General features: G+C 38.4%; 1 protein-coding gene across 2 annotated transcripts; it reads left to right on the top strand.

The window, feature by feature from the left end:
- The first annotated feature begins 985 nt into the window (after positions 1–985).
- APC4 (anaphase-promoting complex subunit 4) lies at positions 986–17,354 on the top strand. 2 transcript variants are annotated; one of them, XM_053784275.2, is made up of 6 exons: positions 986–1,121; positions 3,267–3,340; positions 5,454–5,703; positions 6,725–6,853; positions 12,064–12,194; positions 15,360–17,354. In XM_053784275.2, the coding sequence occupies exons 3-6, from the start codon at positions 5,592–5,594 to the stop codon at positions 17,322–17,324; spliced, it is 2,337 nt and encodes a 778-aa protein (XP_053640250.2). In that variant the 5' UTR covers positions 986–1,121; positions 3,267–3,340; positions 5,454–5,591; the 3' UTR covers positions 17,325–17,354. The 2 variants fall into 2 exon arrangements, with proteins under 2 accessions (XP_053640250.2, XP_069949670.1); XM_070093569.1 differs by lacking the exon at positions 3,267–3,340.
- The last annotated feature ends 1,725 nt before the right edge of the window (positions 17,355–19,079 follow it).

Below are 19,079 nucleotides of genomic sequence, written 5' to 3'. Positions count from 1 at the left end.
GACACTTCCTATTATGAAGTGAGGCCTATATTAATCCTTAGGCCGCCGTGAATGCCAATTTCCTGGTCCCATGTTTTCACAGCCTCTTAAACCCATTCAAAACACTGCCCCCTCCCCCATGCCCCGAGTCGCCCTCTCCCCCCGCACATCCGCGCAGGCGCAAAGGGAACTCTTGGTTCTATCCTATTTTCAAATACATTTTTGACCCATATCGACACATTAAACACCTATTAGGCACTATAGCTTCGGAAAATTAAAATATTTTCCACGGATGGCATCCTGGGTGGCTAACCCTCCCTACCCCTGGCTTATCCTAGGTGGCTAACCCTCTGGGGTTAAAAATCCGAACAAAATCTTATCTTACATTAATTAATGTTAATGATGCCTCCTTAATATCCAATAATATCATATATTTTTCTCACCATTGTATCTCGGTCGCCCAGTTATTATAGTGGCCGAAATTACCGTCTCTCCATGTTATCATGTATTGAACTTATCATTCAGAAGAATAAATTTTAATATGCATTGTAAAGCATTTTTGAAGATAAGACTTACTTATAAGAGAAGATAAGACTTACTTATAAGAGAAGATAAGACTTACTTATAAGAGAAGATAAGACTTATAAGAAATATCTTAGTGTGCTCGATATGTTCTGTACAAACAGTACTACTTTTCGTTAACCATCACATCTATGCCACTTGTTTTTGCATTTATTATAAGCCTTTTTTAGAGGTTAAATAATTGTATTTATTTGTAATTGTATCAGTTAATATGTTTATATTTAGCATCTTTAGCGTGTTTCTTCCAGTTATTGTTGACTTCGAAGTAATTTTCTTTTTTGCAAATTCTAACCAAAAGTAGCAGTTATTTTTATATTAATCAGATAATAAAATAATTTAATAAGTTAACTTGTTTTATTCTCGCAAGTGGAGAGAAAAGTACCTTAATAATAATATATTTTAATCCTAAGCCGGAGCCAGATGACTCGGACAAGGGCTCGTATTGTCAACAAACAACACTTGCTTGTTTGAAGGTGAACTAAAGTATTTTGTTCAATAAAGAGGCAAAACATGGCACATTAAAGAGGAGGAGGAGGTCACGAGCCACCGAGGGTGACTGGGCAAGTGTAACATTATTAATTTTTGTCTTATTTTATAAAGTATATGTTGTTTTGTGCCCCGTGAAGGTTCTGTCAGGCCGGTAAGGGGGAGGAGAGGGCTCTTGATCCAAGGAAGTACACCTGTCCTCCCTTTCCTTGTATCAAACCTGATAACCTCCATTTCACAAGGGCTGCATGACCCCATACGGATTTAGTGTTTTCCCCTGTGAATAATAATGGAAGGACCCCAATGGGTTATCCTAGCTTCTCTACATATATGCTGCTATATAAATTTATTCAGGTATACACAAATACAGTTACATAGATTATCATACATAGCAGCATATGTGTAGAGAACCTGGAATAACCTCAAAAAAGTCAGACGATAATCAGTATGATAATCTATGTAACTGTATTTGTGTATACCTACGTGGAGGGGATCAACGTCCCCGTGGCCTGGTCCATGACCAGGCCGCCTAGTGGATCAGGGGCTGATCAACGAGGCTGTTACTGCTGGCAGTATGTAGTCTAACGTACGAACCACAGCCTGGCTGATCCTACACTGAATAAACTTACTAAGACACTTTGTCTTTTTTTGACTTATCCCAGGTAATCTACACATGTTACTATGTGTGATAATCTATGTAACTGTATTTATGTGTACCTGTAACTAAATAAACTTAATGCTGCTGGATGAATTTCCATTTTGTAATTTGAATCCTTGATACCAATGGAGAGCTCTTGATCCATGGAAATGGAAGTGATTCTTAGTAAAGTGGCTACAACTGAAAGAACTGAGGTTAAACCCCTGGGTAGGAAACCGAGGCAAGTAACCCTAACACCTATTGCCCCTCATAATCAAGACCGATTTCTAGTGTATCTTACAGCCAGGCTTTAAATAATAAGATATTACAAGGATCCCAATAGAAATAAGTCACTATGTCTGACTTTTTTTGGGAGTTATCCTGGGTAATTTACACATGTTACTTAGTTCATGTAACTGTACTTTTCTGTACCTGTACCTAAATAAACTTACTTAGGAGTGGCATGTTGTTGGAGAACCTCAGGAAAGAAGTCACACTGCTTGGCTTTCTTGGGTTGAAGGAGGTGGCTTTATCTGGATTAGTAACCAGAATAACCTAGAAAGCCAAGCAATGTGGTTTCTTTACATAAGAATAGAGAAGCACTGCAGTAGGCCTAATGGACTTTACTAGGCAAGCCCTCCTTAAACGCAGCTTTTCTCACTAATACACTGATTCAACTTATTTCTAAAGCTACTGCAGGTGTTACCTTCATTGACTACTTAGGAAATTCTTCTGTTCATTTATGACTATTCTTATAAATCCAAATTTTTCCAAATTGTATCCACTATTTTCAGTTCTTTCTTGGTTAAATATTCTCAGCACCCTATTTATAACCTCTTTATTTATGACTATCTTCCACATGTATACTTTAGTCATGAGTCCATTCATTCAATGTCTTTCAAGAGAGTGCATCTTCAGCGCTCTCATTCTATCTTCGTATTAAAGATTCCTTATGTGGTTGGTTAATTTTGTAATTCTTGTACATTCTCCAATGCATTTATATCCATTCTGTAGTATGGAGATCATGACTGCATTGGATAATCCAAATTAGGTCTTACTAATGATATGTAAGGCTTCATTTGGATTCTCAAGGTCCTTTCCCATATTGTGACCCACAACAGTTAATTAAGTTCTAAATATCAATTTACTTCTTGGTAACTTGGGCAGTAGGCTTTAGGAGACTTGTCTAGTGGTGTCCCATAGCTCGATCGCTAGCGCACTCAGCTCACACACCTAGGTCCGGAGTTCGAATCTCCCCCAGTATGGCTGGAAAACATTAGGGACGTGTTTCCATAAGACACCTGCTGTCCATGTTCACCCATCAGTATAAAATGTGTAAATGGGTGTTAAACGACTGGTGTGGGTCAAATCCTGGGACAAAACTGACCTAATTTGCCCGAAATGCTCAGCATAACAAGTGGCTTTCTATATAGGAGTATGTCATTGATGTCAGCTAGGGCTGTATTCCTTGTACATGTATGTACTTGTAGTAAATAAAAATATTATTATTATTATTATGCATCTCTGTACTTGTAGTAAATAAAAATATTATTATTATTATTATGCATCTCTTCCCTTCCAGGGTTTGATCTAGGTCATTTCAGTTGCAAGCCGAGTGTGCTACCACGTTATGAATTCAGTCATCTACTCTCTGAGGTTATTATTCTGAATATAGTCTTCTTCAAACCTCCCCTTGGATCAAACCTGATTACCTTCCACTTCCTCAGCACTGTATGATCCCTATGGGTTTAGCACTTACCAGTGTCAGATTATAGGCTCCCAGGGTGATGTATATACTGTACATATATACTGTATATGCAATATACATTATATGTTTTTCTATTTAAAAGCTTCATGTTTGTTATGAGTCAAAATACTATGATGCATAACAAAACTAAACTAAAATTAATTTGAAAATAAGAATGGCACATTTCTTTTAGTTCATTAAAGCTATTTTTTATACAGAATGATGCTTTAGGTGGAGAAACTGCTATTTTTTGCTCTAACGATAATCCCCCACTAGCACTTATCTAGTGATGCTACTACTTACAATAATAAAAATAATAATATACAGTAAACCCTCAGTGCAATGGACCTCGGTTTAACAGACTACAGAAATACGGGACAAAATCTACTGGCTCATTTGATCCAGACACAATGGATAAAATACAGTGGACCCCCGCTTAACGATCACCTCCCAATGTGACCAATTATGTAAGTGTATTTATGTAAGTGCATTTGTACGTGTATGTTTGGGGGTCTGAAATGGACTAATCTACTTCACAATATTCCTTATGGGAAGAAATTCGGTCAGCACTGGCACCTGAACATACTTCTGGAATGAAAAAATATCGTTAACCAGGGGTCCACTGTACTTAGGTTACAGAATTGTTTGTTACTATTATGGCAAAATAATCTCCTCACTATCCACAGTTGCCATTACTGGCTACCTGCCCCAGTCCTCTCTACTAATATTGTAATTTAGAAGTTTATGAAGATTCTAGCAGAGATAGTGGTTCTAGGCTGCAATTATATTTTTGAAGAAATAAAATGTTGCAAAAAAGTTTTTATTGGTAATGTTTTCTCTGTGTAGAGCTTTGCAAAATCATGACTTGATGAAGCTCTATGCAAAGCTCGTTCCACAGGGTGTGTTTTTTTTTCACTCTTATTGGATACAATTATATTTGTATTTATTTTTGGTATAAATTTAAGAGTATGTATAGGTGCTGGAAAAATATAGAATTTTTTGCAACAATATACTATGGTATTCAAAAAGTGTCTTTGAGTTGATACCTAACCTTGTCTAATTTATAGCAGGGTCTAAGGCTGAATAAGGTTTGGGATAAAGAAGAGTAAAAATCACAGTATCATGGTTGTAAACACTTAACCCACATTTTGGCGAGGAATCCATAGACGACATTTCAGTCCATCTTGGACTGTATGAAATTATCCAGGAGGAATACACAAATAACCTGCACGTAGAAAAGTTACGATGATATTTTGGTCTGATCTGAGCCATTACCTGGTCACACATCATCATAAGTTTCATTATCCTATGTGAGGATTATTTGTGTATTGTTCCGGTCACTGTATTGTGCTTGTTTATTCTTCATCCAGGAGAGACGGTAGTGTTATCTAGTCTTTCCTCTTCAAAGTGTGGGTTGTTTCTGCACCAAAAACCTGTGCTTAGAAGATCCATGTGATGACATTTTGGTCCATCCTGGATCCTTGTGCAGACATCAGTTGTGACATGATAGGGGTCCAGAATGGACAGAAAAGTCATCATTGGGTTCCTCTGCCAAGTGCGGGTGTTTGGTGAATTGCTCCAGCCACGGTATTATGATTTTTTTAATCTTTCTTTTTGAGTTGCTTGTTAGGTTTAGGATCATTTTAAGTCATGAACTCTTGTTTTAGTCTAAATCTTTAAGAATCTGTTGTTAAACTATGTTTTTTATAACTTAAAAATAGTTGCTGTAGTTTGTTACGCTTAAGCATAGCATAAAATAGATGTAAAAAACTTGATAAAAAGTTTATGAAATATTATATATGTTCTCCAATTGTGAGTTTATTCTAGATACTGTACTATAATTCCCTGATGTGATGAATTGGAGCTTCTACCTCCTTCCTTGGATCAAACGTGACTCTGACCTCTCAATTCAAAGGTGCTGGTTTGGCCCTTATGGGTTTAGTGCATTCCCATGACATGAACACCATAATAATCTACACCTTATTTGTATATATATATATAATAGAGTTTTCATATTTACAGATCAGACATGAAGTTTGAAGAATTACTTTGGGAGTCAAAGAAGTCTTGATACTTAAATAAGACTTGAGTTGACAATTAAGGCTTTAGCCTTTTCACTGATTTAGTTGTCTGAAGAAGATTGTGAACTTTCATGAACAAATGGCTGCAACGTGTATTATGAAACAGGTCGAGGAGCGACATGTTGCGACTGAAATCACAAGATGTGTTTGGTCTCCAAAGATGGATTTAGTTGCTGTTGCCAATGTTCAAGGTAATTCTGAAAAATATTAGTATTGAACCCCCACCTTTCTTGATGAGAGCTGTAAATGTGACTATCCAACCATGTCAGGTTGTACTCCAATTCCTCCGTGGTTACACCACATATCCCAACATTTAATACTATGTTTTTAGCAACATATTAATATAATGCTTAAATATTATTACACGGCTTTTATACATTTGTTTTTTAATGCACTGGCCGTCTCCCACCAAGGCAGGGTGATCTACAAAGAAAAACAGAAGTTTTTTTACATTTAGTAATTTATACAGGAGAAGGGGGTCACTAGCCCCTTGCCTCCCTTTTATATTATTATTATGAAGGTTATATAGTACAGCCTCTCTTCACTTAGCGATGTACTTGTTTACCGACCGCTCGGACTTACGACCAGTTCTCCAACCAGTATGCCAACCTAAGTAATTTATATTAGAGTTTATTTCCTCTATTCTGTGTATTACAGTATACAGTACACTACTGTATAAACTTTTAAATATATAGTAAAAATGTTATAAATGGTGCAAAGGTGACATTAAAAAAATATCTGAAGATGGTTGACACAAACCTGGTACCAGTACAGTATGCTCCTTGCTTAATGACAAATTCGCTTACTGACCTACTCTTAGGAACGGAACCCATTGTTAAGTAAGGAGAGGCTGTAAGTAGTCATAATTAATAATATAAAATGACAAAACTCCAGCATGCATGCTCAGTTCAGAGAAAACACCATTGGGTACCATTGTGTTTACTACAGTATTTATTAATGTTTCTTAAGTTTCATTGCAAGATTAACTCTACAGTGGTTTAGCAAAATTTTCTTATTATTGTCATTGTTAATTAAATACTTTCACAACTATTGTTTCTTATTAATGTACATTTTTATTCAGACTATTGTGTACAGTTTAGAGCCTAAACGGTTTTGTGCTTTTTTGCTCTTGTGCGCCTTATACACAAGAAATATTTAGTTGTCCACACTGTATCTTTATATCTAAGTTTTAATCACACTTAACCTTTCCAGGACAAGTTGCAATGCATCGATTGTCTTGGCAACGTGTGTGGGTGATTAACTCTCCGGGAGAAAACGTGAAAGTTACCGGACTAGCGTGGCGACCTGACAGCAAGGTCCTTGCAGTAGGATATTCCACAGGTTGGTATTGTCTCTGAAGGTAGATTGTGGCCATAATATGACTGTTTCTGAGAAGAGCTTAGTTGTATGGTGGCAGTATTTTGTTTGCCAGAAGAAATGTGAAGATTTAACTTGTTGCTAGGTTTAGTCATATGATGATCCACTCTCTTAAGTTCATAATAATTAGCAAAGGCTTGCTGACTTACCAGTCCTCCTATAAATAATCTCTTCTTTTTCTTTTTTTTTTACCTCATTGGCCATCTCTGACCAAGCCAGGGTGGCCCATAGATGAAAACACATTAACCATCATTCATTCATTCACTGCTTTGTCAAAGGTACAAGCATACTTCATTAATATGTCTGGCTAGGTTCCAGATCACTGCTGTAAAGTGAATATTGTCTTAAAGTGAATCACAGCCTTTTGTTTTTTACTTACTGGTGTACATAAAAGCCTAAAAAACATATTTGCACTATAAATTATTAAGTGTGCAATACCATAAGGCCTAAAAAAACTATGTAAAAATAAAAATAATAACTAAATTTTTTCTGAAAATTGCCAAAAACCATCTTAAGAGCAAGGCAAGTGCCAAAAATAGTAAACAAGAATATAACTGAAAAGCGCCATATTAGCAAAGCACTCTAAAGTGAGTGCCGTATTAATGAGGTATGCCTGTATGCTGACATCACAACACAGATTACCCACCTACTGCAACATCCCCATCCCTCCAGAGTGCATGGACACATTGTAAAATGTGATACCTTAGTTACCCAACACACTTAGAAAACAAAGGAAAACTTTCATGTTCATTAGATAGCTTATAATTAATTACTGTAGTAACAAGAGATGTAGCAGCTTTTGATGATAATAAATAGTTCTGTATAGTAAATAGTAGCGTAGAGTACGTATATTATTTTTATTTATTTTCTAGACAGTAGCACACACCTTTGTGAGGCATATATGGTGCTTACTCACCAAGATTTTGATAAAAGACGAGTGTGAACTGTGAGTTGTTTTCTTGCGATAGGAAGAATGTACTTGATAAGGTGTCCTGTAGCTCGATAGCTAGTGCACTTTGCTCACACGCTGCGGTCTAGGGGTGTAAGTAGAAGGTAGCAAGAAATACCGGTTATCCAGTGTGTTTATGAGACAGAAAAAAGAACACCAGCAATCCTACCATCATGTAAAACAACTACAGGTTTCTGTTTCACACTCACTTGGCAGGACAGTAGTGCCTCCCTGGGTACTACCATCACTTGTGCATATAACAGCACAAGCAAATATTATATGCATTCTAGGTAGTAAGTTGGTAGACAGCAACTGCCCGGGGAGGTTCTACCGTCCTGCCAAGATTTCAGGTACAGTGGTCCCTTGTTTATCATCGTTAATCTGTTCCTGGAAGTGCGACGATTATTGAAATAGACGATTTTCAAGTCAATTTTCCCCATAAGAAATAATGTAAATACAATTAATCCGTTCCTGACACCAAAAAATTTTTTACATGAAATATAGATGTAGTACATAAACAATACAATGGGACATGATGAATGAAACATTACCAGCATAACACTTACCTTTATTGGCAATTCTTCTTAGTGTATGGAAGACTGGAGGAGGAGACAGATTGAATTATTTACAGTTTGGAAGGGGAATCCCCTTCCATCAACACCTTAAGTACCAAGTCCTTTTCTGGGGTTACTCTTCTCTGTTTCTTAATGCCACTAGGACCAGCTTGAGAGTCACTGGACTCCTGTCTCGCAAAAAAAGTGTCCAGAGAGCTCTGTTTCTGGCGTCTCTTTAAAACTTCCTTAAAATGGGCCAAGACTCTGTCACTGTACAAGTTGCCAATATGGCTTGCAACATCCTTCTCAGGGTGATGTTTCTCTATAAATCTTTCCATCCTACCCCACATTTCAAAAATCTCCTTAATTTCTAAAGAAGGCACCTCCTTCCATCTCTCTTCCTCCTCCTCTGCAGCAAGATTCTGAGCTGCGATCTGTTGCTGTTCCTGCTGAAACTCTTGCAGCTCCTCAGTGGTTAGCTCTTTGTTGTGGTCCTCCACCAACTCTTCCACATCCTCCAAACTCACATCCAACCCCATGGAACTCCCCAATGCCACAATAGAATTCACAACTGACATAGACTCATCAGGGTCAGCCACAAACCCTTCAACATCCCTCTTGTGGACACAATCTGGCCACAATTTTCTCCAAGCAGAGTTCAAAGTCATGGTAGTCCCTCCCTCCCAAGCCTTACCTATAAGGCTTATGCAGTGGAGGATACTGAAGTGTTTTTTCCAAAACTCTCTTAGGATCAAGTGAGTGTCTGAGGTCACATTAAAGCACCTTTGAAACATTGCTTTCGTGTAGAGTTTTTTAAAGTTTGAAATGACCTGCTGGTCCATGGGCTGGAGGAGAGGAGTGGTATTTGGGGGCAAGAACTTTACTGTGATGAACCCAATCTCCTGCAGAATTAGGTCATCCAAGTTTGGAGGATGAGCAGGTACATTGTCCATTACTAGGAGGCACTTGAGATCCAGTTTCTTTTCCAGGAGGTAATTCTTCACACTAGGGCCAAACACTTCATTGAACCACTCGACAAAAATTTCCCTCGTGACCCATGCCTTATTATTAGATCTCCAAAACACACACAATTTACTTTTCATAACATTGTTTTTTTTTTGAACACTCTGGGATTTTCAGAATGGTACACTAGTAACGGCTTCACTTTGAAATCCCCACTAGCATTAGCACAGAACATGAGCATCAGCCTGTCTTTCATAAGCTTGTGTCCTGGAATTCCCTTTTCCTCCTGAGTAATATAGGTCCTCTTTGGCATTTTCTTCCAAAAGAGGCCTGTTTCATCACAATTGAACACTTGTTCAGGTTTCAGTCCTTCAGCCTCTATGTACTCCTTGAATTCACTTACGAATTTTGTAGCTGCAATTTTTTCTGAACTGGCAGCCTCACCATGCCTTATCACACTGTGCATGTCACTACGGTTCTTAAATCTCTCAAACCAACCTTTGCTGGCTTTAAATTCACAAATATCATTACTCGTTGCAGGCAATTTCTTTACCAGATCTTCATGCAACTGCCTAGCCTTTTCACAAATAATCAACGTAATAAGACTATCTCCTGCTAATTGTTTCTCGTTTATCCACACCAATAATAACTTCTCAACCTCTTTGAGTACTGGTGATCTCATTTTTGTCAGCATATTTACGGCCAACTTGTTGAAAAAAAAAAAAAAATTTACCCCCTTTGCAACAACAGCTTCCTTGATTTCCTTTTTCTTGGCCACGATGGAAGATATGGTTGTATGGGATTTGTTATACATCCTGACCAATTCGGCCACACGTACACCACTTTCATATTGTTCATTGATGTTTTTCTTAAATTCAATCGTATTTCTCACCTTCTTTACCAAAGGCTTGGCACTAGGAGCTTTCTTTGGAGCCATGGTAGCTTATTTAGCACTTGCAAGCACTAAAATGAATGGAATATTATGAAATATTTCGTATGAACACATGAGGGGATTGTCGCTCACTGGTAAACAATGGCACACTGGCTGGGAAGGGGGGCCGAGGCGGCTCAGAGCCGTGAGTACGCGTCCAGGATGAATGACGATTAGCGAGTCAACCGACCATTTGCGAGCCAATGTTTGGACTAAAATAACGCGATGATTTCCGAAAAGGACGACTATCGAGCCTGACTATTATCGAGGGACCACTGTACTTCTTGCTACTTCTGCTTACACTTAGGTTACACTACACATGCATGTACAAGCATATATATATATACTACATACCCCTCTGGGTTGTCTTCTATTTTCTTACTAGTTCTTGCTCTTGCTTATTCCCTCTTATCTCCATGGGGAAGTGGAATAGAATTCTTCCTCCATAAGCCATGTGTGTTGTAAGAGGCGACTAAAATGCTGGGAGCAAGGGGCTAGTAACCCCTTCTGTATACATTACTAAAGTTAAAAAAACGAGAAACTTTTGTTTTTTCTTTTTGGGCCACATTATCATTGTCTTGCCAGAGGCACACAGATACAACAGTTTAAATGTTCCTCTAAACAGCAAATATCCCAAACCCCTCCTTTATTTCAAATGGCATTACAGGAGGGCCCCGCTTTACAACATTTCACTAATGCAGCATTTTCAATTATACTCACTCTTCACTTATTCTGACTTCCTACAATAAATATATTCACCACTCGCTATAAGCTAAGGATAAAAATATTTTAGTTAATGTGCGTACTGTATATGCATATTTTAGGCCTACCTTGTTTGCTCACTTAATATATGATAGTGTAAAAATGTTATCAGGCTTTTTATTAATTTGAAAGTGAAAAAACATTATGTTTCACCTTACAGCGATTTTAGCTTTACAGCGGTAGCCTGGAACCTAACCTGCTGTATAAACAAGGTCCTCATGAATGTTCATTATTTTTGAACGTATTGTTGTAGTTGAATACATTAGCTCACACTAGGCAGTGTGTGTCAAATAAACCGCAGAACAGGTAGGGGTTTGAACCCATGAAAAGTGAGTCCTAAAACAGTAAGCATCACAGATGCCTCTCTGGTGCTAGTGTGCTCACTGACCTATACAGGTTATAGTCTTTTCTGACTATAATAATTAAATACAGAAGAAGGGGTTACTAGTGTCTTACCCCTGGTATTTTAGTCTATTTTTATGGCACTTGTGGCTTACAGGGAAAGAATTCTTGCCCATTCTTCCCTTGGGAAAGATGGTGATTTAATGAATGATGGTAAAAGTGTTTTCTTCTTTACATTACCCTGCCATTTTGTTTTTTTCACAAGTAAATTTTACAGATTAAGAGCTGTACTTCCACCTCAGCTCATTTCAAAGCCCAGCCCTATCTGAGGTATACTACCCTCTACCCCCTCAAGACATGACCCACACCAGTTAGCTAACACCCAGGTACCTACTTGCTGCTAGGTAAGCAGGGGCAGCAGGTGTAAGGGAACATACCCAACATTTCCACCCTTACTGGGGATTGCCTTGGTGGAAGATTGCCATTGGGTTAAAAAAAATGCTAATCATTTTCTGGTGTTAGAGTATTTTCAGCAGTAATGAAGTGTTGTATAGTAATGTAGTGAAGTAGTATATGGTGTGTGGAAGATGTTGTTCCATGCTGACGTATAATTACAGTTAAATGTTTTATGCAGTTTAAATGTTTTTAATGCAGTGTATGTTGATCTAAACAGGTGAAGTGGTTCTAGTGGACATAGAAGACAGCAACCCAGTTCACAAGCTGAATGTAAATGCCGAGGTTACAGCCCTCAACTGGGCTATGCATGTCCTAGACGAGGCCCCCAAGAAGGAAACTTTATTTGAGGTTTGTGCTACAGTATACTGATACAACACACTAGGATGGGAGGCATCGATCCTTACCACTAGATTTTGATTAGTGTTACAAGAGCTTTGAGATTAGTTCCAGGAGTTTTGAGATTAGGGTTACATGAGTTTTGATAAGAGAAAGGTTGTAAAAGATAAAATGTATTTTAGAATTCAAACAATTCACTGATTCAATTTCAGTACAGGGGGAAACTAATTTATGTACAATGGACCCCTGGTTTTTGACCGGTGTGGAAATCATACAGTTCGGATTTCAAGCACTTTTTTCAGCAAATTTTGTCCCCGGGTTTTGTACATCAGTTCAGAAATCAACAGTACCAGACTCATCCACCTAGGCTGCTCATACGTTCATGGCTCACTCTTGGGCACATCAAATGTCTTGTTTTACGTTAATATAGACATTTTCATTAACCCAAATATGATATTTCCTTCAAAATTATGTAAGAAACATGTTACTCTTGGGCACATTAAATGTCTTATTTTAGGTTAATATAGAGGGGTGGCATTGGGTGGAGGGGTGACATTACGTTTTCTCTGGTTCAGTTCCAGAGAAAACACGTATGAATCTGTGTTGGCCCAGTAACAGCCCTAAATAGCATATAAGGCTTTCGTTTACAATTCTCGGCATGAATTATTCATTACTTCTCCCTTTGTTTATGATGGTATCTAAAGGTAGTTGCTAGAAACGACTTAACTCGGTGAACGTGGTATGCCATTGGTAATAATATAGCTGTAGACCGCAGTGTATGTAGCCGGTAGGTATACGCATGGGATGTAGTCCATCTGGAACTACAAATAAATAATACTGACCAACAAGAGTCTTCATTGAAGATATATAATGTTCATTTATCATTAAAATTAGTCATTTATGTTTATTTCTCATTGTTTTCTGTATGTAAAACTATAATTATTCTCTATAAAATGTATTTTTTGTTAATATTTTTGGGTGTCTGAAACGAATTAATTGGATTTACATTATTTGTTATGGGAAATATTACTTCGGTTTTCGGCCATTTTGGATTTAGGCCAACCTTCTGGAACGGATTAATTACAAAAACCCGGGGTCTACTGTACATATTAACGTTTAAGGTCAACATTCTCTCACTAATAATAAAAGTACCTAAAAGGAGAAAATTACTGGTACTGTATATTTTTTATAATGATGGTTAGGTGACTGTCTTGAGGCCCAGGTAATTTTCATTCAAATTGGCCTCTGCTGGCAAGTGCAAACTTGTGTTAAATTATTCACTACAAATGATGCCACATTTTTATAATACTATTTTAGATGGCACTGAAATTTTGAGATCGTCTTAAAATGTTGAAAAAAAAAAAGAAATTTAATTATTGCCACATACATCTGCTAGGTTAATATGTACTGTACCTTATGCTCACCCTGTGAGCAGTAGCACAAAACTATTACATATTTGCATTGGTTTTTATTAGGCCCGGTGGGTAAATAGCTGTTTTTGTAAACACACTGGCTATATCTCATTGAGGTAGGGTGACCAAAAAAAAAAAAAAAAGAGAGAAAACATTCACTGTCATTCATTCAGCTGCCATTTTGCCACCAGTGTACCGACGACATAACTTGGATGGCCCTCAGAACTGCAGTGTTTATTATTATTTTTTTTTTTTTTTCAACAAGTCGGCCGTCTCCCACCTTAGGATATTATAGAATTAAATACAGTAATTTCATAGATTATAGTCGTACAGTAGTTAGTTTATGTAAGTAATGCAAAATGTGGAAAGAGTCTCAAGATTTCTGATACCATTGCAGTAATGTTACAGTACATTCTTGGTATAATACACTAATGAGGGAAGAGCAGGCTGAGCATCTGTTAAACTAGAAAAAATAGCAGAAAAAAAAGCATTTAAGTAGTATTTTAGTGTTTACTTTATATTGTGTACACACAAGTTACAGGTATATTGTAATAAACATTGACAATAAAGGAGTGAAAAGAATAATTTACCCAATAGATTTTATCCGTTATTTCAAAAGTCCATTATGTTGAGGGTTTATCTTTCTTGTATTTTTTTTTTTTTTAACTACTTTTAACCTTTTCAGGGTCCAGAGGCCAAATTTCAAAGTGTGCACCAGTGTCCAAGAATTTTCAAAAATTAATTTTGTTATTTTTTCTTATGAAATGGTAGAGAATCTTTTTCTGAAGGTAATAAAACAAAAAGTACGAAATTTGATGAAAAATTGACGAAATTATGCTCGCGAATTTTGATGTGTCAGCGATATTTACGCATCGGCGGTTTTGCCGACTTTGACTCCCATTTTAGGCCAATTACATTATTCCAGTCGACAAAATTCTTAGCTGTTTCACTAGTATTACTTCTATTCTATCGATTGAGCACAAGAATTCGCCAAGTCAGCTATTTCAACTACAAAATAAAGTGATCGGAAATTGGTAATTTGGCCAATTTAATGCAAAGTTCAAAATACTCCAATTTCAAATTAGGGTCGCGTGTATTAGATATGTAAGGTCATTTGTTTACTCTTGAATATTGGCAAAAATTTAACATTTCTGCTACTTTGAGCTCAGTTTCAAGCCATTTCCATTACTTAAACCAATCAAAATCATCTCTGTTTCTGTAATATATCTTCCATTCTATCAAATGAGACCAAGAAATCGCAAAAACAGCTATAAAAAAAATATGAAAAACACTGCAAAGTTGCTGTTTTAATCGAAAATTACGGTCTCAGTTTTTTTCTCTCATTATGCACTGTGTGCTGCAGGATTTGTTTTATGTGGTGCACACATACCACATAGATGTATTCTCTCATATCTAGGCCAAAATTTACCGCTCTCAGGTTATCAGAGTGAGCTGAGCTCATGACGTAGATCTATGGTTTGGACCCTCAATGTACAGTTATAGATCTACGGCACGGACTCTGAAAGGGTTAAAGGGTTGAACTTTTGGGTAACCTAAGATATATTACTGTATTTTTCCATAGACTTTACATGTTCTAAATTTGAGATCCTTTATACATATGGAAGTGCCATAGATGCTAGTAGCCCTTGTCTTCTTAGTCTACCAGTGAAAATAACATGTAGTTCAGTGATCACATTACGCAGATAGTGAAATTATCCATTTATTAGTTTTATGGACAGTGATACCTTTTTTGTGTGCTTTTCAGGACTCATCAGAGATGTTTCTGCCACCACTTCCTTCCCTCTCCAAGACATACACAGGAAGCAGTGGTGAGGATCGTGAGGAAGGGTGGCACGAAGGTTGTCTACTACGGGATCAAACATCATTAACCCTTCTAACTGTTGCTACATCTGCAGCATCTGTCTACATCTATGCCTTTGGGCTCTTTCATTGTGCTACAGTCAATCTGGCAGACTCTGTGCCAAGGGCAGGACAGGTTCTAGATGCTACACCCTCCCATGATCTCCATCTGCTTAGTTGTTTGGTGGAACGAGATCTCGGAGGAGAAAGGGAGGTTGTGCATGTAACGATAGAAACCTTGATTCTGGCTTGCCGTCATCAAGAGCTCCGTGCTCTTGCTTATCGCTATGGTCAGATTTGTGGACTCATGACCTATGCCTCTCACACACTCACACTTTTAGCTGAAGCTTGGGAAAGCATTTTACTTGAATTGGATCTGAAGTTAGCCACATATGCCAGAACTGTTCCTGAAGGTGGTGTATCTGCTGACTTTCTGGATCTTTTAGTATTTGGTTTATCTTCATCAGAATTTGACATGTTTCTCTCAAATCAACTCACTGAAAAAGGTTTAAAGAAATTGGGTCATTCAATAGAACTTAGTTATTCTAACATTCAGAAGTTGGTTCTGCGCAATGTGCAAGCAGTAGGACAAGCACTTGTGTACCAGCTAAGTGCTCTAGTTGGTCTAGCGAGACATCATGATCGATTTGGAATGTTGGGTGTTGAGGAAGATGTGGTTACAAATGCTGTCAGGGAAGCTGGAGCATTTGTACTTAAAGCTGTGGAGCTGCAACAAGTGATAGATGGTGCAATGAGCACTTTTAAAGCCTTTCTTCGTTGGCTGTATGTAGTTGTGCAGCGTGTTCGGGGTGAGGCTGTACCAGATGAGATGAGCCGCATGACCCAGCAAGATCTTACCTATATAACAGAGTTTTTACATGATGGCCTTGAAGAAACAGAAACAGGTCCTGATGGTGAGAAACGCACACGATTCCGCTTGGAGCGCGTTGGCCAGTTCCTGAAAGATGCACCGCTCTCTTGTCCACCCGAATCAGACCGTAATCCCTGGTCTATATTTCTTGCCGAACATCCTGCAGTTGCTGAGCATTCTCTCATCTTTCCACACTATCCTGAGCGTTCTCTTTTGCAAGAGCACAAAAACCTTGAGTCTGTTTTGGATAATATGGCTGGACAACCAGCAAAGGTTATAAGTGAGGCTGTAAACATTGTTGCTTGGGTCCCATTTATGGCCATAGCATCAAGTGGGCCAGTAAGTGTGAGCCAGATAAGCTGCCCTCGTGACAATGCCATGTATACGGTGCTTCTTCCTGGCCTTAAGCAGTCTGTTCTCTATCTAGCACGGTGGCCAACAAGTGCTGAACGTCTTGCACAGGCCAGTGCACCGCCAGGTCCAGCTCATCACGTGGAGGCAGCTCCATTTGTATTTTCAAGACTAGAGGGAACACGAGGGTGTTCATTAGAGCAAATTGGCCCACCATCCCCTTTATTGCAGTTAATTGGGGCACAGTTCTATTCTGAAGATACACTATCTGTGTTGGCACAAGACCCATCTGATTCTAAAGCTTCATTCTTCATTCAGTTATGGATGCAAGCAGCATGTGGAGAGTTAAGGCCCTTGGCTGTATATGGAGGACGGCGCCTGGCAGAGGCTGGTGTGACTACCCGAGATGCATGCTCACTGGTGGATGCTAGTGGGTACAGGCGACTCGAGGGTGGCCCACTCTCTTCATTGGCGGTCTCTGGATCTCGTAAAGTTGCACTCCTCTTGTCAGAGAACAGAAGGCGCGTTAGGTTGTTTGAAATGGAAGTAGATGAAGACGATGAGGACGATGATGAAGATGACACAGCCCAACACGAGTCCATCATGAATGCTTCTGGTGCTTCCGATGATCAGGTTGACAATTTATAAATATTTTTCTTTATTAAATATGTTACATATTTGAAATCTGTTTTATTTAACCATATGTTTTGTGTTCTTTAATGAATACAGAAGGAATGTCTTATTTTATTAATTTTTATAACCAATTATTTTTTATTGTATATTCTACATTAGTGAAGGGCTATTGATGTTCAGATTGTGCTTGATCACCTCCCATTTCCCTGGCGATTCATGACCCCAGTGGATTTAGCGCTTCCTGTGACTGATTGTAATAAAAAAATTACTTTTCATTCAGCCTTGGTTCTATTAGGTTACTGGCCGTTTTGTCATCAGTGCCGAGGTTGGGAGACTACTCTCTCCTGCCTTCGCATTGGCCACACTCGTCTTACTCATGGGTATCTTATGGAGAGGCACCCTGTTCCTCTCTGTGAGCAGTGTCAAGTTCCAGTATCGATTAGCCACATTCTGTTAGACTACCCTCTCTATCAATGAGCACACAATTTACCTCCAACGTCGTCTCCGCTCTACTACTCTCTCTTTACCTTCTCTTCTTGCTGATGGACCCTCCTTTAATCCTGACTCTCTCATTGACTTCTTGACAACAACTGATTTACTCCACAAACTCTGATGATGATACCTTTCGCACTCCCCTCAGCCCTTTCTACCTCAATCTCTTGCTGCCCTCTACCCTTTCACCATCCACTGCCCTGCTGTTCTCCGTAACCTATTACTCATCCATCTCCCTTTTGCCACCTGATACCCTCACTTCCTTCCTGCCCTGCAGCGCTGTATATATAGCCCTTGTGGTTTAGCGCTTCTTTTTTATTATAAGAATAATCTATTAAAACTTGAGCAGCACTGTATTAACCTGGTGGGTTTAGCACTAGTTTTGACTAATAATAATATCAAAACCTGATTACAGGGATCAGGTGTATGCATTTGCTTCAATAGCTTTTATTTCAGAGCTTTATCTTAGTCACCATGAAGGATTGTGCCTATGTCTCAGTGCCTTTTGTTGGTTCCCATTCAAAAGCCTGCAAGAATATAAAAAGAGAAAACTTCAGTAGGTCTACTGAAACATGCTAGGCAAGTCTAATACTCCTTCATTATAAGATCTTTCAAATACCGTATATGTTATTTTGTTATTGTTTATGCTCTTCATGGCCCTGCAACCCAGAGCATAATGACAGATGTTAGCAAAGTTGATGCTCAATCTTCATTTATTACATCTCTTTTATCTCTGCTTTCAAACCAGTTGATTCCATCAATTTGCCTCCCTTTTTGCACTCATTTCTTTTCCATTCTTGTTTAGGAGGTAACTATGTGTCGAGTGTCTCTCCTTCCTTCTTCTTAACTGTAGTATCAACTGTTGGACAAGCACCCCCTTTTCCTGAAGCATTTTCAAGTACACTTGCATGCTACTTCTGTTCACTGACGATTCTAAATCTTTCTTTTAACAAACCAGCTGTATTCCACCAAAGCAGGGTGGCCCAAAAAGGAAAAACAAGTTTCTCTTTTTAACTTTAGTAATGTGTACAGGAGAACGGGTTACTAGCTCCTTGCTCCCGGCATTTTAGTTGCCTCTTACGACACGCATGGTTTATGGAGGAAGAATTCTTCTCTACTTCCCCATGGAGAATGGTTCTAAAATTTTTTTTATTAACACATCGACCGTTTCCCACTGAGTCAGGGTGGCCCAAAAAAGAAAAACTTTCATCATCATCATGCCAGAGGCATGCTTACACTACAGTTATAAAACAACATTAACACCCCTCTAAATACTGA

Source organism: Cherax quadricarinatus, chromosome 43 (genome assembly GCF_038502225.1).
Source record: "Cherax quadricarinatus isolate ZL_2023a chromosome 43, ASM3850222v1, whole genome shotgun sequence".
Taxonomy (NCBI): domain Eukaryota; kingdom Metazoa; phylum Arthropoda; class Malacostraca; order Decapoda; family Parastacidae; genus Cherax; species Cherax quadricarinatus.
This window is presented reverse-complemented; position numbering and strand designations above follow the sequence as displayed.

Excerpts from the sequence above, each read along its gene's own strand:
- APC4 (XM_070093569.1), top strand. The coding sequence starts at position 5,592 with ATGGCTGCAACGTGTATTATGAAACAGGTCGAGGAGCGACATGTTGCG. Across the intron at positions 5,704-6,724 it reads TGCTGTTGCCAATGTTCAAG|GACAAGTTGCAATGCATCGA; the intron begins GTAATTCTGAAA and ends TAACCTTTCCAG. Across the intron at positions 12,195-15,359 it reads AGAAGGAAACTTTATTTGAG|GACTCATCAGAGATGTTTCT; the intron begins GTTTGTGCTACA and ends TGTGCTTTTCAG.